Source organism: Vanacampus margaritifer, chromosome 20 (assembly GCF_051991255.1).
Source record: "Vanacampus margaritifer isolate UIUO_Vmar chromosome 20, RoL_Vmar_1.0, whole genome shotgun sequence".
NCBI classification, from domain to species: Eukaryota; Metazoa; Chordata; class Actinopteri; order Syngnathiformes; family Syngnathidae; genus Vanacampus; species Vanacampus margaritifer.
The window spans coordinates 6,536,415-6,560,653 of NC_135451.1; the positions used below are offsets into that span (position 1 = coordinate 6,536,415).

Sequence of the window (24,239 nt, forward strand, 5' to 3'; positions counted from 1 at the left end):
TTATAACCTCTACAGGTGAACTTTGACCTTCACTAAACTTTTGAAAGCACAAGTCCAACTGTTTAATGCATTAGTACTTACAACCAGCGGTTTTCAAATTAATGAAATAGATATCAATAAATAACTTAATTAATTAATTAATTTATTAAATGTAAAAAAAAAACATTTAAATTTAAATAAAAATAGAATTTTCTAATTTCAACGACGTCAACTTCTATACCAGGGGTGCTCAAGTTCGGTCCTCGAGAGCCCCTATCCAGCCTGTTTTCCCTCCTGCAGCACAGCTGAATCTAAAGATCAGCTAATCAGCAAGCTTTGCAGCAGCCTGATAACGATCCTCATCATGAATCAGGTGTGTTAGTGGAGAGAAACATGGAAAACAGGCTGGATAGGGGCTCTCGAGGACCGAACTTGAGCACCCCTGTTCTATACCCTTCAGTGACTCTTCCAGGTTGTCGGTTTCTCTGTTTGCAATTATTTTTCTTTAACATATAATTTGGCCATAATACAAAGACAGACTCCTGGAAAGTGAACAGAGTAAGTTTAACTGGCTTAGCAAATTTGGCTTCAGTACATCTAGTCTGTCATGATGTTGGCACAGTCATATTACTTTACCAATTTATACCCTGAACATTCTCTTCTTTTTGTTTTGTTTCAAGATTCCTAGCTTGAAACAACGCAGGTAATATTTAAAGGGGAAATAAACCCAACATTTTCCTTTAGAACAAGTCCTATGCAGGCCTCCTAGTCTCAACATAGCATTCTGTTTAATATTACGTTTGTAAAATATGGATAAAGGAGCAAAATCCAATCGTTTTTATCCATCTCAGGGGACGGCCATTTTGCTACTTACTGTCGACTGAAAATGACATCACAGTTATTCAGAGCTCATTCAACTCATTCACTCGCAGCCATTTTCACTGAAGCAACCCACTTCGCTCCTGGCTGTTTTACTAGATTTTGACTGATTTTGCAAGGCCCACAGAATATTGTGTTCTATTGCTATACAAACATGGAACCTACCAAAAGAAAATTTGAGTCTCTTATTTCATCAGGAAAAACATTATATTAATATCTACAGGTATTTCCGTTTTGTAGAAATTAGCATTAGAATATAGCTAAGTTTCATCATTATTCACAAACTTTTGAAAACATTAGGGAAAAGAGCTTGTTGCAACATGGCCCTGGCTGATCTCTTATATTCTGCTGCCACCTGCTGGCCGTTTTTTGTAACAACTACCATTGCTTTAAGTGACCTCTTCAGGTCAGAGGCTGCATCAAAGCCTTTTGTATGCTGTAGCATAAAAAAACATAAAATACGTATAAATACGTTTGTGAGACTATAGCAATATATAAAATAAATTTTTTTATACGTTTTTGGGAGCAAATGAGTTAATGACCAATCACGGCTCCAATCACGGTTCATCTTGCCAACGTCACATGACCCAACTAAAAAAAACAGGGTAGCCGTGATTGATCGTTACCTGAGCCTTTCCTGTGATGTAATTTTCAGTCGGCAGCAAGTAGCAATATGGCCGCCACCAGACATTGAGATGAATTCATATTCCAGAAACGCAATATTAAACAGAATGCCGTGTTAGACTAGTGAAGGTGCATGCAACATAACATTTTTGGGTTGACTTTGCCTCTAAATAATTTTTACAGTGTTGGTAATATTTTGGGGAAAAGTACCATGAAGGACATTTTTTTTTTAAATTTATCTTACAACAGCACAGAAAAATACTACACAACTTTAATGTTATTTTCCCCATGATTGATTAAAGTAGCACTAAGGAACTTTTCAACCTTAATAAAATATTTTCATAATTCTTCTGATGAAACATTGACTTAAAACTAGTTCAAGTACCTTTGCCATGGCCCGAGGGGGTCTGTATCATTTTTACTGGCACGAAGCAACTTTGAGGAGGATGGTAGGAACACTGCCACACAAAAAACTACAAATGGGAATAGGAAATGTGGTCTTCCTTCAGACATTTTGTCCATTTGGTGCCACCATAATCAACGTCAACTGAAAGTTCCTTAGTATTGCTTTAAGAAATGTTTTCAGTGCCAATCCTATATTCTATGTTTGATGTTAAGGTGGAGGCGGTGGAGAAGCTCTTCTCCATGCTGTCGTCAGACACTATCGACGTGGCTCTGAGAAGATCTGCTGCTGAGCAGCTGTCTGTGGTTCTGCAGGGTGAGCTTTCTCTAAAAAACTATTCTCTGTAATTCTCATAAACTCTTTAAACATCACCTTTTAGTTTACATCGGCGTTTCCTACCATCTGCCTGAATGCTGTCAAACCGGGGGAAGCATTTATGTTTTTCCAGAAAAACTGCTGACAGTTTTTTTCTTGGCCTTTGCTTACTTTACTTTTCTGCTTTCTAAATTGGTTTCACAACACACTCTGTCTCGCTCTCATCACTGTTGAAGTTTCAAACAGTGCGGCAGAGTGCACTTGAAAACAAGTAGGAGGTGATCCAACTGCACCAATGACTTCTCTTTATGGGCACAATTTCTTGATGAGCATGCATTGATTTCACTTTAGAAGGTTGAACAAATCCAATTTTTAACCAGTTTCAGGTAGTTGAAATCTATGTGCATGATATCATAAAAAAAAGAACATTTGTGGTTATATCACAGCTTTCCCACTATGTTTAAAAAAATAAATAAATATATATATTTACAGCCTGTGTATTTCATTTCCTTCTTTGTAGAAACAAAAATGCATCCAGTCCTGAAGAATCTTGGAATAACTGACAAAGTTATTTCTTTCCTCACTGACACTGTCAACGGTAACAAGGTAAACTCAAACCTTGTTTGACAAAATAATAAACCATCAAACACTGCAGTGATGCAATCAAATGGAACGAAGGAATCCTGGGCGGGTTTGTGCAGTCAACAATAACTTCCTCTGTATGCCCTCATTGATGCACACATGTAAGTTCACTTGTTGCCTGTGGATGTCGAAGAGATCCACTGAGGCGTAGATGATAGAAGGATGAGATGGCCCGTATTAACAGTGTCAGACAGGCCCCGGTAGGCTGTGTTTTTAGCCCTCCGTGCCTTGAATCAGACGCTGTGTTTGGCTACATTGAAGTAGACACAGAATGAGCTGTCTGCAGGTGCTATTTGTCCCATCGCGTCACTGGGATGTCAGCAGAAGAGTGGGAGACTGCTGCTCATTTTCTTGCCGACAATTAAACACTAAATGTATTTATTGTCCTGCATAGAGCTTGGACTGCATTTTGGAGCCTTGTGTGTGTATCCTGAGAAAACTGGTGTATGCTGATCCATCTCTGAGGAACAGCCTGGCGCAACGCAACCTCCTGCTTGTCACTCTGCTCCGAGGTGCATTATTTTAGAAAGATATCTCATTAAGAAATGCAATGCACTTGTTGCTGTGAATGTGGGGTTAGTGCATAGGCACTTTTGGATACAAAAATGTAACCACGTTGTGATATACTCACTAGATATTTCATTAGGAACAATTGTACAATCCGATGAGAGCCAATAGAAACATTTGGTCTTAAAGAAACTGTACAGTAAATTTATAGGCATGTTTCTAAAGACATTATAGATAATTTTTAAAATAATGTGATATGTAATACTGAATTATGGAGCTATAGTGTTTCACTATCTTTGTGTTCCTCATTCTTTGGGTGGGTTAAAACAGCTTTGCAGTGACATAATTGAGTGACTGGTATGAGTCCCACCACCAACATTTAATGAGAATCTTATAAAGTGACGAAATATGCTTTATATTTTTATTAATAGTCCAGCTTTCAGTGGCTAACGTTCAGTTATGCTAACGTATGAATTGAAGATGTATTGCATCAGTCAGATTTGGCAGCGTTACTAACAATACTGTGTGGTGTTTGAAACTTAAAAGTCAAATCTTCATTGCTTGCCAGGGATTTCAACAAAGATAATGATAGTCATTCTATTAAGAAATTGCGAATGCCAATTACATCATTATTGTTATAGACCAGGGGTGGTCAAGTTCGTTCCCCGAGAACCACTATACAGCCTGATTTCCATGTCTCCCTCCTTCAGCGCAGCTGAATATAACGATCAGCTCATCCGCAAGCTTTGCAGAAGCCTGATAACGATACTAATCATGAATCAGGTGTGTTAGTGGAGTGAAACATGTAAAGCTGGATAGGGGCTCTCGAGAACCAAACTTGGCCACCTCTGTAATAAACACACAACTATAGCAATTATAAACACATCCAAATTCCTACGAATCCACGTTCTTTCTATCATTTATTATTAGGGGTGTCAGGCGAATTTTTTTTAAAATCGTTATTAATCCCAAAACTTCAATAGTTAACTCACAATTAATCACAAATTTTATATCTGTTCTAAACGTACAATAGAATGTACAATAAAATATTTTTCCTAAGTCTTCATACTCTTTAACATAAAAGAGAGAAATATATTAAACTAATAGAAATATGACTGCATGCTTTAGTAATTATATTTCATTATAATTCATAAAATTGAGTTAAAATTATTATTATTTTACTGTACTGTAAAAAAACGAGTGATATTTATTTGTGTTGAGGTCATTTTTCTGCCACTAAATGGCATAATTGCATTTGTAAGACATTTTTCTTTTCATATTAAGAGCTATCTAATTAACATGAAGCAACTTGTGAAATTCTGCATTTTTTAAATTGTAAAACACAACTCCACAAATATATGCATTTAAATTTTTTTTATTGCTGCTAAATTTTGACATGGACGTGTCTGCTGCGTTGCGATTGGAATTCTCCCAGTAGAGGCTTTCCAAGTAAGGGGCAGTCATTAATCGCGTGTTAAAAAAAATGAATGGCGTTGAAGGATTTTTTTAATTGACCCAAAATTAACACTGATTTTGAACCTAATACTTATTGTACTTGGAGATAACCAATGCGGGCATGCCAAATTTACCATTTTAAGAAATTAAAATACAATATTATTTAAGAAACAATCAAAAATTATTTTTTTATATAAGAATTGGCCACCTGAAAGTTTTTGTTAATGTGCAGTTAATGCTTGGAGCTCCTTTGGGATGAATTATAGAGGCACAAAGCTTTTCCTTGGTATTTTTATTTACTGAGAATGGCATGCACCTTATTATTGTGCATGTACAGCACATACAAAATTGGCTTACATGCTCTGTCTTGTGCATAGTATCTCTAATCATGAAGGCAAACAATAACAACCGGGGTGAGGCTGCCGTCCTAATGAGTTTGCTGCTCTTTGATGAAATAAGCAGCACGGTAACATGGTGAGTTTTAACATCTCAGCTATCACACAGTATGCATCCATTCAGAACTTTTTATTTTTATTTATTTTTTTTACAGTGTATATATATATATATATATATATATATATATTTTTTTTTTGCCTTATCAGGTCGGACAAATCACCAAACGATGGTACTCTCCCGTCATTCTCCCTCCCGCTGTCAGTAGTTCGCAGGTAAACTTTGAGGCCGCTCTCATCAGTCTTAATTTAGTTGCTCATATCTGTTTCTGTCTAACTTAACTGTCTCGTTTACCCTTCGAGGTACAACATGCCTTTCAAGGCCGCGAGCCATCATGCTGTCAGCCCGTACCGTTGCGTCCTGATGCCCACCTCAGACCTACTCACCTTAGCCCCTGCCCGTCAAGCCTTGCAGGTGGTCTGGAACGTTGCATGGCACTGTGGTATAGACAACCTGCTGGAGGATCGGAACGGCTCGACCGACAATGCCGAGTAATATACTTTGCTGCTTAGTGTTCTGCATAACATTGGATGTTCCTCTCTTCCTTTGCTCGAAAGAAATACTGTATGCCCTTATATCCCCCTTATTTTGTGGAAAACTACATTTACTGAAGTGCCCTTACATTACAAAAACATTTTGTGTTCATGTTCCAGATAAAGAGAGAAAAATTATAATGAAACATGTTTTCAGAAGGTTTGATATCTTATGTTCCATTTGTCTTCATTTCCCCGATATGGGGCCTAATTGAAACAAATGAGCATGGCTCTAATATAGTTTAAACTAGCTACATTTCATACTGTCAGTCTACTTTTAGTCTATTGTCCTATCCTATGTCACACATACACATATTCTTTTAGACCTGCCTTTATTAACATATTTAGTTAAAAATTTTTGTAAACATTCTAACATGCCTTAGTATGCCGTAGCAGTCACGCGTTGTTGTTCAACCCTCAGATTCCATCCTGACTTGAAGCTTTCGGAGGCCCAGGTTGCGTCACTGCGAGCAACTCACCTTCCGAGCGCCCTGCAGGATTGCGTCCAGGCTGTGGTCATGGCAGCGGGACACAGTTCGGTGATCGCCGCCCTCTCAAGACTCAACATCCACTTGATGATCGACAGAATGTCCGTCCCTGATGCAACCACTTACAGATGTAGAGAAACTCTACACTCGCTCAGCTGGCAGGCTGCCGTGACCAGGTACAAACACACAATCTCCAAAAAAGACCATTGACACTCACATTTACTCCTATTAGAATCTTCAATAACAGCATGCTTGTTTTTGGAGTGTGGAAGGAGGCCTGTAGAAGTCAGGACGGGGTGAACATTGAAACACCACACAGGCCAAATTTCGAACCTCAAACCCAGAACTTTGAGGCAGCTAACTCACTCATAAATATAATGGCCAGCAAAATATCAACCCAAAAATGTTCATAAAATACATTTGTTTGATTGTTGCGTCACTTTTTCCAGGAATTTAATATATGATATATAAAGTATCGGTACTAACAACTTTTAAAATGTCTGACCTGCTGATCGCGATTTTTGCCGATACCAGTTTGTTTAATAACAAGCAGCATACACTTTCAGTGTATTGCCATTAATTTCATACAATTTTTTTTATTTTTTTTTTTAGAGCTCAGTATTATTCATTCGGTAATTTTACTGATTCGACATGTCATCATCATTGCTCTCTCTTTTTTATTTTGTATGTGCATATGTGTGCGTGAGTGTGTACTCATTAGTTCACCTAAAACCTATTAAAAATCCCATACCGTTCACCTAAACCGAATACTTCAGAATCCAGCTAGAGTCGTGAGGTTGTCAGGAGACCCGAGGAAGGATCAAAGAAAGGAAAGTGAAATCCAGCACCAACCAGACATTTTATACAATTTTAAAGAAAAGTAAGTAAAAAGGTAACGAATAAATAGATCTTTAAAATGTTATGTATCAAAAGTAGTGATGTTTAATACCACGTGTATATATATATATATATTATATCTCTAGAGATATATATCTATATATATATATATATCTCTATATATATATCTCTATATATACAGTATATATAGATATCTCTCTCTCTCTCTCTCTCTCTCTCTCTCTCTCTCTCTCTCTCTCTCTCTCTCTCTCTCTCTCTCTCTCTCTCTCTCTCTCTCTCTATATATATATATATATATATATATATATATATATATATATATATATAGATTTCTAACTTCTTAATCCTGATGGGAAAATGGCCGCAAAATGATGACCAATCCTGTTATCGGCACTCGCCCAGCCCAAATCAAAAGTACTAGTGGTGTCGGTACTTGATATCGGTATTGGCGGCTATTCATTATTTGAATACTCGTACTGGTATCAGTCTGAAAAAAAGTGGTATCGAACATCCGTAGAATTTTGTGTAGCACCTAGTTAGTTCATGGGATTTAGTTCAATCCTTGAGATGAATTTAAATAAACGGTGCGTCTTACTGTAACATTTTTGTCTATATATTCTTCCTCAGTATGTCTTGTTTAGTTAAATGAATGAAGCTAATTAAGGCATGGCTTTTACGGCCGCCATTATCTTGGCTGCTTCTGCAACTCTGCAGAACAGTGTGGGACGGCACTTCCTGTAAATTAAATGTCTTCATGGCTCAGCAGGGTAATTTCTTCTTCTCCTTCAGTGCACAACGTTCCGACACGCTTAATAAAGCATTCAAAGGGAGATCCGATTAATTAACCCTTTGACACACTTTCAAGCAGACCTATTTCGGAAGCATTTTAAAACCTGCTTTAATTGTTTGTGATGAAACAAAGACATGTATTCGCTTTGTTTCCTTGAAGATAAAATAACCTATTCTTTCTCAGTGCTCTCTCATGGTTGACCGTCTCTTTGCTCTTCCTCCCTGCAGGTTTCTCCAGGTGCATCCAGCCTCTGTGGAGGATGAGAGGCTGCTGGCGTACATCGTTGCATTTCTGAACGCATACTTCAAACATGCGCACACACACTGGTCTGACCCGGAGGACAAGGACCTGCGCTGGATGTTGGAGCTGCTTCTCAATGAGGTCGGCAGTGTATTTTTTGTAGAAAAATCCCGCAAAGCAGCAATGTGTGCATCTCTGTTATGGTAATCTTTTCTCCAACACAGATGGCGATATACTGTACCTGTAATCAAAACAACAATACTAACACTAAATATTTCACTCCCCCACAAAAACACACGAACAATCATGTCACAGCTTGAAGCATCCGTCTCAGATATACGGCAGTGATGACTTCCTGGGCTTGGATTTATGTTTTTGCCTGGAGGAAGATACTTGCTGCTAGCATTAGTTAGTTTTAGAATTTAATCAGCTCCTCATTAATATGTGTGTGTGTGGCTTTTGTGTAAGCAATAGGCCCCTCCCCACTCTTGGCATAATTTCAGATTGAATGCCTGGTTGTAGTGAGACATGCCGCCCTCTCTTTTCTGTAATCACACAATAGCATCTGCTGTTTTCTACACATGTATTCGCGACATACAACAGTATGCAAGTATGGAGGACCAAAACTGCCAAAATTAAAAATAAATGAATAAATAAATAAAATTATAATATAAAATTCAAAAATTACAACAGCAAAAAAAAAAAAATATATATATATATATATATATATATATATATATATGAAGGTAAAAATAAATATAAAAATAAATGTTATTTTTATTCCATTTATTTTTTGTATTTATTTATTTTTAATTATATATTTTTATATCCGTTTTTATTTTCACTTTTATGTTTTATTTTTATTTCATTTTGGCGTTTTGGGTTTCCATACTAAAAAAGGGTACAGAAATATATTTCAGAGTCAACCTCATTGTCAAAATGCAAACTGCTCCAAAAACAAAAGTGGAAGTTAAAAACTGCACTCACAGCATTGAACTCTGAGTGACCCAGTAACAGGCGGCTGTGTAGTGGAAGTATACGCGCCTCTGTTGCTAGTTCAGGTAAGTCAAACTGTCTTCATGTCAGTGTGTCGACCAGAACACCACTTAAGACCAGACTCTGGGGAAGGATGATAATCAACAGAGAAGTGGGGATTTCTCCATTACTCCAGTTGTTAGGATACAATTCCTCTCTGTGTGTGCTTGGTTTTTTTTTAAGAGAGAATTGATAAACAAATACAGGATAGCCAAATCAGTACTTTTAAAAATGAATACTGTTAAATTAGCAACATTTACAGTGGAGGGCTGGGCGACTAAAGAATATTTAATCGTGATTTTGATTATGGCATTTCAAATACATAAGCATCAAAGAAAAAATTATTATTGTGCCGAACGGCACAATGCGTTTGCAAGTTCCCGACTTTGTGAAAGCACCCATATATATTATCTATATTAAATGCTTTGGTTTACTAACATCGCCAGTGCTAATGCTAAAGTCAATGTAAAATCGCTTTGACATGCTAAGTTAGCAATTACTGTATATATATATATTTTTTTTTTAACTATGTTACAGTGGTGATATGAGAGAGGTATTTTTTTTGGGTCTTATATTTTGAGGGCCTGTTTGAACAGGCTATGGAGCGGTTGTCACACTGTATTTGCAAGAGACCAACTCGTAATGCAGTCATCTGATGGTGAATATATCTAAACTAAATTTTATAATTAAAATTTTTTTTCACACATGCTTTTTGAAAGACAATGTGGTGTCCAGCACACCTAAATATAATATATATATATATATATATATATATATATATATATATATATATATATATATATATATATATATATCTTTAATAATTTCAGGTGCAGGATCAATATTATGTCGTTGAAAAAAACATGCAGACTTTTTAAAAAACATTTAATGTCAAGTATGTTTGCACCATCCATTCTGATATTTTTTTCATTGCACCCTGAAGCAAAACTGCAGCTTTCTGACTTGTTTTAACATTTATCACAACGTCATCTGCGTACATTTGTCTGAGAACTTCAGGATAAACAGATGGAAGGTCATTTATATTAACACTGAACAATAAGGGACCCAGGATGGACCCTTGCGGTACCCCCACTGTGTTGTCTAAAAGCTTGTGGTACCATCAGCGGTGGTAATCGAGAGTGATTTTTGGTGAACGCAAATCTCATTCCATTTCTTGGATCTTCACTTCTTTAGGAAAGAGTGTCCCTCCTTAATTTGCTGCCTGGTGTGGAGACTGCAAGCCCGGGCCAACACCCAGACGAGCCAGAGGAAGTCAAGAACCACCTTAGCCAGAAATTACAGCGAGAGCTGACCAACCTCTTTAAAAACTTGCTCTGTCAGCTGACACACACCTTAGACAGGTAAGATGGTGTCACAAACACATTTAAGGCGATAACGTTGATCTTTGTATTTTCATCCTCCATTACTATGTAGCTCTTTATGTTTGTTCTTTCTTGTTTGTCTCGCCTGCTTCTCGTGCCAGGCTATGTTTGGCACTCGCCGGCCCTTTCAAGAGCCAGCTGGCACTCCGCTTCCTTCAGAGCCTGCGGGTGTCTGACGCCCCACACTTCTATGGCCTCCCCAGTCTGGAGAGGACTCTGCAGGGCATCGCCAGCCTGACGGCCCAGTCTGGCTGGAGCTCGCACTGCCTTGACCTGTCGCCCACCTCCCTCTGCGCCAAGTATCTCAGCGGCCTGCTAGAGGTCTGTGTTTTTGAAAAATTGATCAGGGACACTGACATATCTAATGAGATACCCAAAAAATATAGAACTGAATGGCCATTCAGTAAGCAAGATAAGCAATCCTCTCATTCGAGATGAGAGAATTTACAAAGCTGAATGTACACTACTGTACGAGTATAAGAAGTCTGCTTTCTGAGTAGCTAATTAAAACAAAGTTAAAAGATATTCATGGGACTTGATGGTAAAAAAAATGACAATGATTAGATATGGCACAATGCAGCGATACTGATGAGATTAATCAAGCCTGCCCGCTCCATCTGTTCAGTTGTCCCACAACCCATTTAAATGATGCCGTAACGTGAAGCGGCGGACCAGCTTGCACAGCAGCCGTGTGTCCGAACCTTTTGTCTTTCACAATTAAAGCCCCTGCGGAACGGGTTGCCGTGTTAACAACAACAGTTTGTCCATGTTGATTGTGAATATGAATTAAGATCACAGGCTGTACAGTCATCACACACACACCTTTGTGATTGTTCCTCCTGGCTCCGAAGAGCCCTAAAGCGCCGCCGACTGCCTGAGCTATTCGCTCTTCATCTGCTCTTCAGTGCAGTCCCACATTCCGATGGCACATCAAAACAGCATAATTAGTCTCGGCTGTATCAAAGCTTGCCTTTTGGATTCGTGATGAGCATATGTTAACATCCGACTGAGCAACATGTATCCTTTTGGGTGGTTTCTGCTTGGAAGGTCACAGTGGTGCTAACTTTGAAACCTCTTTCTTCTGCACAGGTGATCTCCTCGTTTTATGTCAAGTGGGGAGGCAACTCCATGTCGTTCATGGGGAAAGGCGTTACCAAGAATGCTGTCGTCTGCTTGCTTCACTTGTCTCATGAGATGATGACGGAGAACAAGGAAAAGGTAGAAGCCTCTTCTCAAGTTCTGCAATAATATAGTGTACTAGAAAGGATTTATATAAAGGAAAACTGTGTGACTTAATGGTTCACACACAATTGGCAGCCACATTAAGGAACACTTGCACAGTAAAATGATATAAATTAAAGATGTTTGATACCACTTTTTTTCAGACCGATACTAGTACGAGTACTCAACTCTTGAGTATTCACCAATACTCGCGGTATTAGCCCATGCAATATGTGTATCGCAAAGACATGCAATACGTTTCATATGGAATTGTATGCTTTTACCTGAATTTGACCAGTCAGACGCAAACTTAAATGTGCATCGCCATCCAATAGTTGAACATTATCTAGGGCAACGATGGGTAAAGTACTGACATTCTCTACTTGAGTAAAAGTACAATTACTTGTGTAAAAAACTACTTTGGTAAAAGTAAAATTACTCACTCAAATAATTACTCGAGTAAAAGTACAAAAGTACAGGGTATGAGATAAGATATTAACTCAAATGAAGCAAAAATTGGGCTACATCGGCCAATTGACTCTCTAATTTGCTATCAAGTTCAAATTACCCTGTGTAGTGGCGGCGCGCATTGCCCTCATATTTACGGGTTGTTCTTCTAATCTAGCCAATTGCATGTCAAGTGATTGCGTGTCGTAGAGCCAATCACAAGCTGGGATGTAGGGGGCCATGTAACACTTCATATGATTGGCGGAGCCAAGAGCCGTCAACACTGCTTTTTCTTCCAGGTCAAGTATTTTAATCGTTTTCATGCATTTAAAAACAACAGTAACGACCTTGATTTGAAAATGTATCAAATCAAAAGTACAGATACTCATGTTAAAATGTAACAGAAAAAGAAGAAAAAATCTGTGTCTAAAGGGGTTAAAATTGCATGAAATTGCCAATTTTCTATTCTTCTAATTTCTAATTCCTAAAGAGGATGGCTGATACTAGTATCCATCATGAGTGTCGATGGCTTGAAATAAGGCCTGTATCGGCCCTACAGTATATCGATACCTGCTATTGGTACTCGCCCATCCCTAGTGACAAAACAGTGTATCAAAATATAAAAAGCATCCCACATCAATACGAGAAGTGTATAAAATATGGAAAGAAAATGTTCTTGGGATATGGGTACCAATACCAGATATAACTCAATGTATTGGTACTCGTGATTGCAGCCGATACTCTCTTGGGGCTGTTTTGTGATCAGGAACTAGAAATGAGAAATTAGAAGAATAGAAAATTACCATTAATTTCATGCAATTTTAAGAAACAAAAATATTGGTATATTAAGGACTTTCTTTAAAATGATCTTTCATTTGTTTGAAATTGTTTATGTATCAAAAGTACTATTGGTATCAGTATCAAAGACTTCTGAAGAGTCGAGTACTCATACTTATATCGATCTGAAAAAAAGTGATATCGAACATCCCTATAATTTTTTGATTGACACTGAATGGTATACTGTATCATACTGGGCGAGATTACAGTATGTATAAGAGTCTAAAGGTTGAATATTTGACATTTGTATTGGATTTCATTATATTGTGTTATATTGAGGTCATAATGTTGGTGGCTTCAACTAATGTGTTTTTAAATCTCTCTGTGCCAGCAATGGATTGTGACACAACTGAATATATTAACAATTAGGCCCCTAAATTATCATTATAGCATTGCTTGAAGTATTGAAGTAACGACTTTTGTAGGCTACTGTACATAATCCGCTAAATATTTATGTGGAAAAGTTTTCAAAACTGATCTTGAAAGTGCTCGAATTTGACCTTGCAGTGAATGTCTGTTATTGATATTCTGCGAGCACAATGCTGCACATTATTAAAACATTTACTTAAAGCAAGCAAATGTTTTCCTTATGCCTGGACCAGGACATCATTTCCATGTGGTCTTTGGGGAACGAGAGCACCGCTGATGAACCAAACGCCTCGCAGATGGGTTTGGCCTGGCTCGTCCCACTCTGGGTGGACAGGGATCAAGAGGTATGGCTGTCCTATGCCTCTCGTTTTAGGCAAATGACCCGTGAAGCATCTTATGAAAATGTCTAGGCAACCGGGGTCTTTAGTATTCAGCTTGTTCACCATCTCTCCCAGCTCTTCTTAAACTCTCTCTGTCACAAAGTGATCATTTGTAGAATCCTGGCTTTCGGAGACAAGCTAAAACCCCTAAAGAGCATCACAAGAAGTTCAACTATAAAGAAAATGGAGTGTGTGACATAGTCGCACCGATTCTCCCTCTGTCACAGAAAAATAAGCTCACACACATGCTATAAGGCTTCATCAGCTACCATCATAGCCATATGATATATAAATATAATATGATATATATAAATATAATATAATATAATATATATATATATATATATATATATATATATATATATATATATATATATATAATTAATAGATGTTTTGTTCATCCCTGACCAGTACAGGGGCTTTCGCCATGTCCCTAATGAGGACAAGAAGTATAGTGTAGAAAATGGATGAATGTTGTTTGTTCCTTCTAATTAAATTTCTGTCTACATCCTTCCCAATCGTCCCACAGGTGAGATTTGCCAGTTTGGGTTTAGGCGCTGCTCTGTCCTCAGTGGAGAGCGGGTGCCAGGCTCTGTGCGCCAGCTGCCAGAACATCAGCGGAGGCCTGTGGGGCACATTGCTCAACATCCTGCTTGATCAGCAGGAGAGCAGCATGGTCCGCAGAGAGGTAGATAAACGACTCACTTTTTCATGTTTGGACTTTGTCACATATACAAAACTAAACAGAGTCGTCCCGAAAGCCTCATCAGAATAACGTCAGTGAGGAACCAAGCACTGCAAGTGGTTTATAATAATCATTCGATGATACAAAATGGTGGCAAAGCACTACTTTTGTCTAAAAGAAGCTCCTCAACTCACTTCTACATAGTGCCTTGTCACTGCCACTTTTATTGCTTTAAGCTTGAGCACAAAAGCAGCAAATAGTTTTTAGTAGTTATAGTTTTTCATAAAAAAACAAATATGAAATAGTTTTCCAAAAAATTTGCCAATGGGAATTCACCAGTGATGCCAGTAATGACTAATCTAACGCGTGACTATTCCCTACAGTTACATTACAAAATCACAAATCATTATTGTATAGTAATTAAAAATAATTATAATCAGCGAGCAAAAAGCTAACTGACACTAATCATTCACTATCAAGTCGTAGTGCCATTAACTGCCTCTTGAGTGCAGCAGTGAGTTACATTTGACAACACTTGAAAAGGAATTACACGTTTAAAAATAATCATTCATAAACTAGACAAAACGCTGAAAGTTTAATGCTAATATCTGAATGCTAAGATTTGAATGCTTGGGGAATGCTTATGAAGTAAATTGATTTTTTTAAATAGGAAAATGACTCGTTTATTGTAGTTGAATGATAAATGAATAAAAAGAAAATGTGAACTGAAACAAGTCAAAAGCGGGATTCGAACCAATGCCTCCTTTACTGGTCAAACCTCTGCTGCACTACCCACTGAGCCACAGTAGACTTGCTGTGTTGTGAAAATATGTGGTTGACAATGACTATTTCAGAAATTGAAGCAGATATATTTGTGTTTTCAATATGGAAATACAGAGTTTGTGTCTGCAAAAAAAATTTTTTTTTAGATATGTTACACATTCTGTGCTGTTGACGTTTTATCTAGCTTCAAAAACAAAATCACTACGTCAAATAACAACAAAAACCATGGATGTCAGCTTAAAGACGCACAAGACTGTATGAGATCCCAAAATTGTATTATTATATTTATAAACAATGTACTTTATAAATATTAAGTATGCCATGACAATATTAACAGTTAAAATATGTCAGGCCAAAACAGACTGCCTTAAAAACATTTATGTTGGCTAATTTATTTTCAAATTAATTAATTACTTATGTTAAGTCAAAAAATGGTTGTCTTTATTTTATGTTTATTTAAAAAACAACAACTTTATTCTTAAATGTCACTGTTAAAAATGTACTTCCAATTAAGTGTTGGCAAAACTGGTTGTCAATTTTTTGTTAAGCGGGGTTGTCAGCATCTTTTGAATGGAACTAAAGAAAGTAAGCAATCACATTGTGATTGTTCGATTCTCAGCATTCATTCACACATCTGCTATGAGAAACATAATCATGTACTAGCAGCTAAAAGCAGGCAGAGGGCGCTGTTGCTGATACATTGAAACTTAAAGGTGTGTACTGTGTGCCCATTCCCTTTTCTCCCTTTCTGTGTTGTTGCGTGTCCAGGCTGCGTTTATCCTGCAGAACCTGCTGGTGATGCCCATGCCTGCCAATGCAGAAGAGGCCCAGGACTCCCACTGGCAGGTCAGCAGCTCTGCCAGCTAGTTAAAAAGCTTTTTGTGGACCATGAACTGTTTTCTCTAATTTTCTTTCGCCCTCCTCTTCTTTGTACCCTCAAACCTTTTATTCCTAACTCCCATTTCCTCTTTTGTTGAGCCCCGCAGGGTTCAGAGCGAGGGGAGTTGTTTGAATTAAAGCACCACTGAGTTCTCAGGCCCCCAGCACTCCCACCAAAGTTAGAATTTCTGTAGGAACATCAATAGCATCTTTTTGGATATTTCTTTTAGAGGGGGTGTTTATCCAAGGTAACAAATAAATGAATAAACCATGGCCACTGTGAGCTCTATCTTTAACAAAAGCAAAGAAACATGAGCAAAGCTGCCCCATCCATGTGGGTTATTTTTAAACAGTCTTCCTGTGTTGTTTGTGATGCATCAGCTTGATATTTTACAGCAGGTTGCCATTAACATTGAAATAAAACTCACTATGCTTATCTTGCTGTTTGTCCCTCTGCCAGCACCCTTGCGTCCACAATGAGGTGTCTGGTGTGTCTTTGGTGGGTCTTCCTGCGCTCCAGGCTCTGCTTTACCACTGTCAGTATTTCCAGCACGTTGCGCTGTCTGCCGCTGCCTGTTACACGGGCAGGTACACTTTTCACCTCCAAAAAACTGTTGCTGGGGCTGCCAGTCAACTTGGGCTTCAAGATGGTGCTTCTGTTGGTAGGTTTTCACAGTACATCTTTATACAGCGTTTCCGCGGCTCATTAAAAAACATTAAAAGTCCTGAAATGGATTTTGCTCAAGTTAAGTCCTTAAATGACATTGAAAAGTATTACATGCGATGTATTAAAGGTATTAAAAATGTAAATACAATTGATGTAAAAACATTCATGCTTTATTTTCATGAAGTCACCATAACACAATTTAGCAATAATAAATATGATTTGAAAAGAAAAAAAAAGGTTTTGTGGGGACTGATGACTAGTTTGAACTCACAAAGAACAAAATCCACAATTTGCTTCATAGTCCTGTCACATCCAATGTCCAACATGAAACACTAATGCCACCTAGTGGCAGAAAAATGACCTAACCACAAATCAATGTCTCCCAAGTCTCAATGCTTCATACTCTTTTTAACTGGAAAAAAAAACCTTATGAATGACTATAAAATTACTGTGTCATTGAACTAAATGATACATCCACATTTGCATTTGGAAACCATATTTGCCCACATTTATGTTAATTAACAAGAGTATGAAAAACTTGAAAAATTATTTGATTGTACATTTGGAGCAGATATAGCATAGAATTAATTTGTGATTAATTGCTAGTTAGCTATGGAACTCATGCGATTAATTACGATTAAAAATTGTAATTAAGTGTATTAACCTAATATATAAATATCATGTGCATATATGTATGGATGTATCTGTTTATATATATATATATATATATATATATATATATATATACAGTATATACATATGTGTGTGTCTGTATATATATGTATATATATATATATATATATATATATGTGTGTGTGTGTGTGTATGCAGTACAAAATGGGCATCAAGCTAGTTTCAAATTGCATTAAAAACGGCATTAAAATACATTAAATCTGATTTCTTGATACCTGCAGAAACACTGAAAACAAGTGTACATAGTGCTTGAAATGAACTAATATGCACAGCGGCTTAAAAATGTGTGGAAATGCATAAAACGTGACTTAAAAGTGCATGAAAATGGCTAGAATTTGATGTTAAAAATTGTTATGAATCTTGGCACTCCGTACATGTCCAGTTTCGGACAATTCTCTGCAGTTTTGGAGAAGTGCCGCGGCAGCAGCACCGACTGCCAATTCCAGCAGACCTCCCAGCTCCTTGTCCACGTCGAGCACCACGGTTCGCTTGCTCTTTTTCCATTTTAATGTGTGCCCACTAACACACTATCGTTGTAATTCAAATCCATGTGGTTTGTTACAGGTAAGAGGTTCGGGGTCTGAGACCTCCAGGGCTGCGTCCCCCATGAGCTTCACTGCAGACACTCCTGCTAACAGGCTAATGGCGCAAGGTAGCGATCACAGTGTGTGCACCCTTGAAATTCCTGAAAATGCTGTAAAGTGGGTGAATTTTTAATGTTTATACTGTAGTTATTTAGTTTGAGTAGGTAAAAGCACTCATACTATTAGTCCTAATTAAAAAGTAAAAGGCTGGTAATTAATAATAAATGTATTTATAAGTAAAATAATACTTTGAAATATGCAGTACAAAATTAAAAAAATTATACTGTCAATTAGTTAATTTAAAAAGTCTACACACCCCGTTCAATTGCCAACCCTAAAAAAACAAGACCAAAATAAATAATTTCAAAACTATTTTTCCCACAATTTCAGTTAACTATATTTTGTACTGTTTATTTATGTATTTATTGTTTTCCAGATGAGAAGTACAAATAGACAACTGAGATAATATGGTTGCATAATTGTGCACACCTTGTTACTGGCTGTGTTCAAAATTAACAATTCAAAATGGCAGTCGGTGCAATACATCACGCTTCTGCTAAAAAGCAAAAAAAAAAAGTTAAGAAAAGCTTACTAGGAGAGCTGGAATTTTTGGGGTTTTACTTCCCCATTCAAAAATATTGTTGTTGTTTTTGTTTTGTTTTTCCCAATTGAGTTGCAGGTCACAAGTCACATTAATTGTTCAAAAAGTTATTTGTCTTGGTCTAATTTTTTCATATCACAAAAACTTTTAATGGGGTGTTTTGACTTTATATATACACTATATATATAGCCCTCATTTTAATAACTTGGCACAATGACAAAAAAAAAACGTATTGCACACAAATTAAATTCTCTCTATTATCTTGCATAATGCTCATACTGTGAGAGGGGGAAAAAAATGAACGCAGCTTTGCTGCAAGCTAAAATCTGACAGGATAGACAACAGGTTTTGAATGAGCAAAACAAGACAATTAAAAAAAACGAAATTAGGTAAAGATAATTGAAAAATAAAATGCACCTTACTGGTACATCTTTTTGTTTTGTTTTTCAAATTAGAGACCTTTTGAACCCAAAAAGCTGGTGGTTCTAGGCTAGCACATGACAACACATTTGCACCAAATCATTCTTGTAGCCAACAACATTAAAAAATCGTCTTAAAAAGACCGTAGCCTCATTTTTAGTGGATACGTGACATCTCTCTTAGGCCAAAGCGACATCGACACCAGCGACTCGCAAGACCTCCAACCAAGCCGGCTCTCATCCACGCAGCCTGTCGTCATGGTTACTCCTGACCTTCTTGTGGCCCACTGTGGCTTGCTGATGAATTTGCTGGCCATCTTGCCAGATTTTACCCTGACGGCCATCCGACAGAACCAGCTCTTGAGAGCTTTGTCGGGGTAAGAGGTCACAGGTTAAATTCAATGCTGTAATGATCTGCTAAAGTAATGATCAAATTAAGATCTTCTGCAGTTAACACATTTTGATATATGTTTTTTCATCAGCTTGGTGGCTGTTGGGCCATTTGAGAAATGTCTCAGTGAGCTGAAGGCGCCAAATATAGTTCCTGGAGAGAGAGAGAACATCAAGAGTCAGGTGAAAGTCAAAAGACGTTTTTATCTCAAACTGTATGGAATAACTTTTGAGCATTTATTGTGCTAGTAAAAAAAAAAATTCTCCTACTAGTGACACTTTTGGTTACTATTGTGCACTTCAAGGACCTCAAGCTGGATATTGAGCGTGTTGAATAAATGCTCAAATGGCTTTTCATAAAACAAAGTGACAGTGGATTGTCTGTGGACACCTGCACCTGAGGATTTAATTGTCTGTTTTTCTTCTTCTGTACTCAGCTCATCACGCTTCTTCACTTCCTGTCTGGCTTTTCCAAGCTACTGCAGTCATGTGTCTCACTCAGCCAAGAGCTGATTGGCCAATTGGACTTCCTGAAACAATTGTTGCCCACCCTTGTTGCAGCACTCACCCTCAACACGGAAGGATTAGGTGTGGGCCTTGTAATTTTAGCATCTATAAAGTATTCATCTAATATTCGTCTTGTTCAGCCATTTATTTGACTTAACGTTACATGTTTAAACCCCAGATGCAGACACGCGGAATACCGTCCTCGCATGCTGGGCGGATGTGTTTGCGCTCATGGCTACTCTGGTGAAGAGGGACAGTTTTACCGTGTATCCATCTGTTTCTGATGCACTGGGGAGACGCTGGCGAATGTTCACAGGTATTTTATTGCAGCGTAATCTGACATTTCTGAACAAAGATGAATGCAATTTGTTTTCACCAAATCCTGATTAACAGCCAAAAGTCAGACAAAATAAGCAACAACTGTTCATTTTTGTGAAAAACTATAGTTTGTGTTGTGACCTCACAGGACCCGCTGATGGGCCGGTTCTGGCCCGTAGGCCATATGTTTGACACACATAATCTAAATTGTCCGTAGGTGTGAATCTGAGTGCGAGTGGTTGTATTGATGGAAAAACATAAGTCCTTGCGTATCAGATGAAACCAAATAAGTTCAAAAATAATAATGATAATAATTTTATTATTGAATTTGAAAAAAATATGAAAATACACTAATTAAAATTAAAATAAAGAACTTTTTTTTTTCTTAAAAATAAAAATAAATAAATAAAATAAAGAACTTATTGAAAGACTTTGTGTCATTTTGGACAAATCTTGTGACAATTGTAGCTTTTAACAATACACTGTGTCTAGACACATTTCTTTCACAAATCCAAGTACAGTGTCCCCAATCCCACCCCCACCCCCCATGGTTGCAACACAACTGTGCCTTTTGTCTTGCCTTACTATTCACGTCCTTAAACCACCTCAGCTCCTCATGGCTCCCCCAGATAGATGGCACAGCCGGGACTTTTAATCAATCCAGTAAAAGATGAACAATTTGAGCCTTTTTTTCTGCATTAATGACAGGGTTTGTTGTGGATGAAAAGATCCATCAGTGTGCAATACTACCTGATGGATAAATATTGGTTGATATTTTATCATTTGTCTACTTTTTATTCATTCCAGGCTTTGGCTTTCCTTGTTTTCTTGTGTGCAGGAACACTTTCATTGTGCGTGCATGAGAAGTTTGTGGAGCCTCATCTGCACAAAGAAGCTTTGCACTTCCTTTCCACCATTTTATCAGAAGAGGCAAAAAGGCGAGAAGGAGCAGCCATGACTTTGAACTCGGACCACGGGGCCGTTTTAGCTGACGTGCTGAGTGGTCCGTCAGCAAGCCATCTTTGTGATGTGTTGCTGCAGGTGAGGAGCGGGATGAACAATGCTGTAGTGGCCGTACTTCAAAAATACACTACTTTTTATTTATCTATTTTTTTATTTTAGAGTTTTGAAAGGCGGACTCTTCAGGATCCACTTAAAAAATTGACAGCCAGAGCTTTGATGGCTCTACTGGCCAGCAGCGATGCAGCACAGATCCATGCTGCTACAGGTAGCGTGCCTTTTTGTAACGCTGTCTTGTCGGTATACAAATGTCTTGACACATCCATCCATTATCTGATCCGAGAATGGTTCAAGTTGTTTTTCTGTTTGTGTCGGCACTTTTTCGTCAAAGTATATCCCACATGCGGAGTGCTCCAAGGCTCTTTACTAGGCCCGGCTTTGTTTTCTTCACTCTGTTTGATTGATTGAGTGTTTTCAGTCAGTCTTAAAAACACATTTATTTACGCTGGCGTTTAAGGTAAACCCCAGTACCCCCCTTTTAATTTAAACTATAATGTGAACAGTGCAATAAAAAAATGAGAAAACACTGGTCAGGGAGACTGTGAAGAAGCCTACAGCAACATTAAAGGAGCCACAGGAATTCCTGGCAAAGGCGAGCTAGCTGTGACCTACGTGTGACAATAATCAAACATCTCTCTCTGACATGGTGTGACACAAGATGGACATTTTTTTAATGAAGAAATACATCAGAATGTGGCTAAATTTAGCAAAAATGTACAAAATTAGGTAAAAATAGACAAATTTGAACCTTTTGGCCATAATTCTGAAAGGCGCAAAAGTCAACAACACTGCGCATTACCAAAAAAAACAAAAGGGAACTTAAATTGTGGAGGGAACTGTAAATCATCCCAAATATTAGCAAATGTTTTACATAAAGGCAAATTACAAATAAAAGATAAATAAATAAAGTGAAAATAAAAACAGATATAAAAATATAATTCAAAAATTAAATTATATATATAAATATATATATATATATATATATATATAATTTACAGTCTTACAGTGAATAATGAATATCTATATATATATATATATATATAGGTACAAATAAATATGAAAATAAATATATAGAATTAAATCAATCAAGTCACGGTGGCTGACTGGTTAGCATGGTGGCTGACTGGTTAGCACGGTGGCTGACTGGTTAGCACGGTGGCTGACTGGTTAGCACGATGGCTGACTGGTTAGCACGGTGGCTGACTGGTTAGCACGTTTACCTCTCAGTGCAGAGGACGTGAGATCGAGTCCGGGCTTCGGCCTTCCTATGTGGAGTTTGCATGTTCTCTCCGTGCTTGTGTGGGATTTCTCCGGGTACTCCGGTTTCCTCCCACATTCCAAAGACATGCATGGCAGGTTAATTGAACACTCCAAATTGTCTATAGGTGTGATTGTGAGCGTGGATGGTTGTTGGTCTCTGTGTGCCCTGCGATTGTCTGGCAACCAGTTCAGAGTGTACTCCGCCTACTGCCCGAAGCTGGGATAGGCTCCAGCGACCCCCGCGACCCTTGTGAGGACAAGCGGTTAAGAAAATGGATGGATGGATGCTCTCACATGTTGAATCAAGTTTCTCTTGAAAATATTTATTATGAAACCTTTATGCTATAATAGTTCACAATAATAGGTTGTTGTTGTTTTTTTAAGTTCAGAAGTCTATTTTGGCATTTTCACAAAACCCTGCTATTTTATTAGTGGTATGTGAAATTCCTCTGTATGCACTATTTATGTAATGTCTCTCTTCATGTGTGTGTTTGCATGCGTGGGTACATGTGGGTGGGTTGATGTGTGCACGCATTCACGCGTGTGTGCACTTGCTACAGCTGGATTAATTGACAGCTGCGCGGAGCAGATGAAGCAGACTTACACTCAGCTCAACCTGGAATCTGTCCGAAGTGGCAAACCTTCCCACCGCAAAAAAGTGAGGATAAAAAACGAATGTGAAGAACAAATGTAAAGTTATGTATTGCTCTCTATACAGTGTTGATGTTTTAGGACTCTTTCAGGTGCAATTTACATGTTGACAGAACATTTGAAGTTTCCAGAAAGAGTCGGAAAGTGCGTTGACGAACGGTCCCATATCTTTCTTATAAAAAACGTTAGCTTACTGTTTAAGGGCTCTATTAACCCTTATACGAGTGGTGCCAAACATACGGCCCGTGGGCAAGAACCAGCCTGTCAGAGTCCAATCTGGCCCATAAGGACAGAACACAAACTGCAGATTTTCACAAAAAATAACTGTTGTTGCTATTTTTGTCCACTGGAGGACGCACTGACAACCACTTAAATGACATTCTGAAATTTGGCTATTACTCAGGGTTAGATGCAAAATTTTTGCACTCATTTTTGTGTAAAACAAAATAAATAAATCTGCTTTTTCTGCAATAAGATGATAATAAATGGGACTATTGTCAGATTGTAATTGTAACTATGTGCACCAAAAAAAAAACAGGAACTATTGTGGCCTGTCATTTTATAGCTCATTAGGCAAAGAGTATACTGGTCCGGCCCACTTGAGGTCAAATTTGGATGAAAATGGCCGCTGACTTAAAATGAGTTTGTCACCTCTGGAGTCACAATTCACTACCCCACCTCCAAAATGTTACCAAGAAAATCACATTTGAACCCTACTATTCGTGAGTCTTACAGTGAATAATGAATATCTACGAATATTTGCCCCGCCCCCCCATAAAACGCTGCCAATATTAAAAAAAAAAGAAAAAAAATGCAAATAAGCATTTCTGCGAATCACAGAGGTAGATAGGTTCCAAAATTTGCTAACAAGTGACTGCCAATGCTAAACTGTGAACATGCCATTGCATTCATAATAATAATACTTCCACAGACACATAATACAGT

The 24,239-nt window shown here is 37.8% G+C and overlaps 1 protein-coding gene across 4 annotated transcripts in view; it reads left to right on the plus strand.

The window, feature by feature from the left end:
• The window catches only part of rttn (rotatin), a 42,222-nt gene that overhangs the window by 12,422 nt on the left and 5,561 nt on the right, over window positions 1-24,239 (plus strand). For all 4 annotated transcript variants that reach the window (XM_077553962.1, XM_077553964.1, XM_077553963.1 and 1 more), the window contains exons 19-42: window positions 2,101-2,200; window positions 2,721-2,806; window positions 3,237-3,354; window positions 5,182-5,278; window positions 5,407-5,472; window positions 5,560-5,748; window positions 6,212-6,454; window positions 8,154-8,307; window positions 10,396-10,562; window positions 10,685-10,904; window positions 11,673-11,801; window positions 13,691-13,801; window positions 14,367-14,525; window positions 16,074-16,151; window positions 16,645-16,846; window positions 17,927-18,027; window positions 18,109-18,196; window positions 19,333-19,525; window positions 19,631-19,721; window positions 19,976-20,126; window positions 20,224-20,361; window positions 21,202-21,404; window positions 21,486-21,591; window positions 23,204-23,301. In XM_077553962.1, coding sequence (XP_077410088.1) covers window positions 2,101-2,200; window positions 2,721-2,806; window positions 3,237-3,354; window positions 5,182-5,278; window positions 5,407-5,472; window positions 5,560-5,748; window positions 6,212-6,454; window positions 8,154-8,307; window positions 10,396-10,562; window positions 10,685-10,904; window positions 11,673-11,801; window positions 13,691-13,801; window positions 14,367-14,525; window positions 16,074-16,151; window positions 16,645-16,846; window positions 17,927-18,027; window positions 18,109-18,196; window positions 19,333-19,525; window positions 19,631-19,721; window positions 19,976-20,126; window positions 20,224-20,361; window positions 21,202-21,404; window positions 21,486-21,591; window positions 23,204-23,301 — 3,288 coding nt within the window. The remainder of the gene's footprint in view (window positions 1-2,100; window positions 2,201-2,720; window positions 2,807-3,236; window positions 3,355-5,181; window positions 5,279-5,406; window positions 5,473-5,559; window positions 5,749-6,211; window positions 6,455-8,153; window positions 8,308-10,395; window positions 10,563-10,684; window positions 10,905-11,672; window positions 11,802-13,690; window positions 13,802-14,366; window positions 14,526-16,073; window positions 16,152-16,644; window positions 16,847-17,926; window positions 18,028-18,108; window positions 18,197-19,332; window positions 19,526-19,630; window positions 19,722-19,975; window positions 20,127-20,223; window positions 20,362-21,201; window positions 21,405-21,485; window positions 21,592-23,203; window positions 23,302-24,239) is intronic.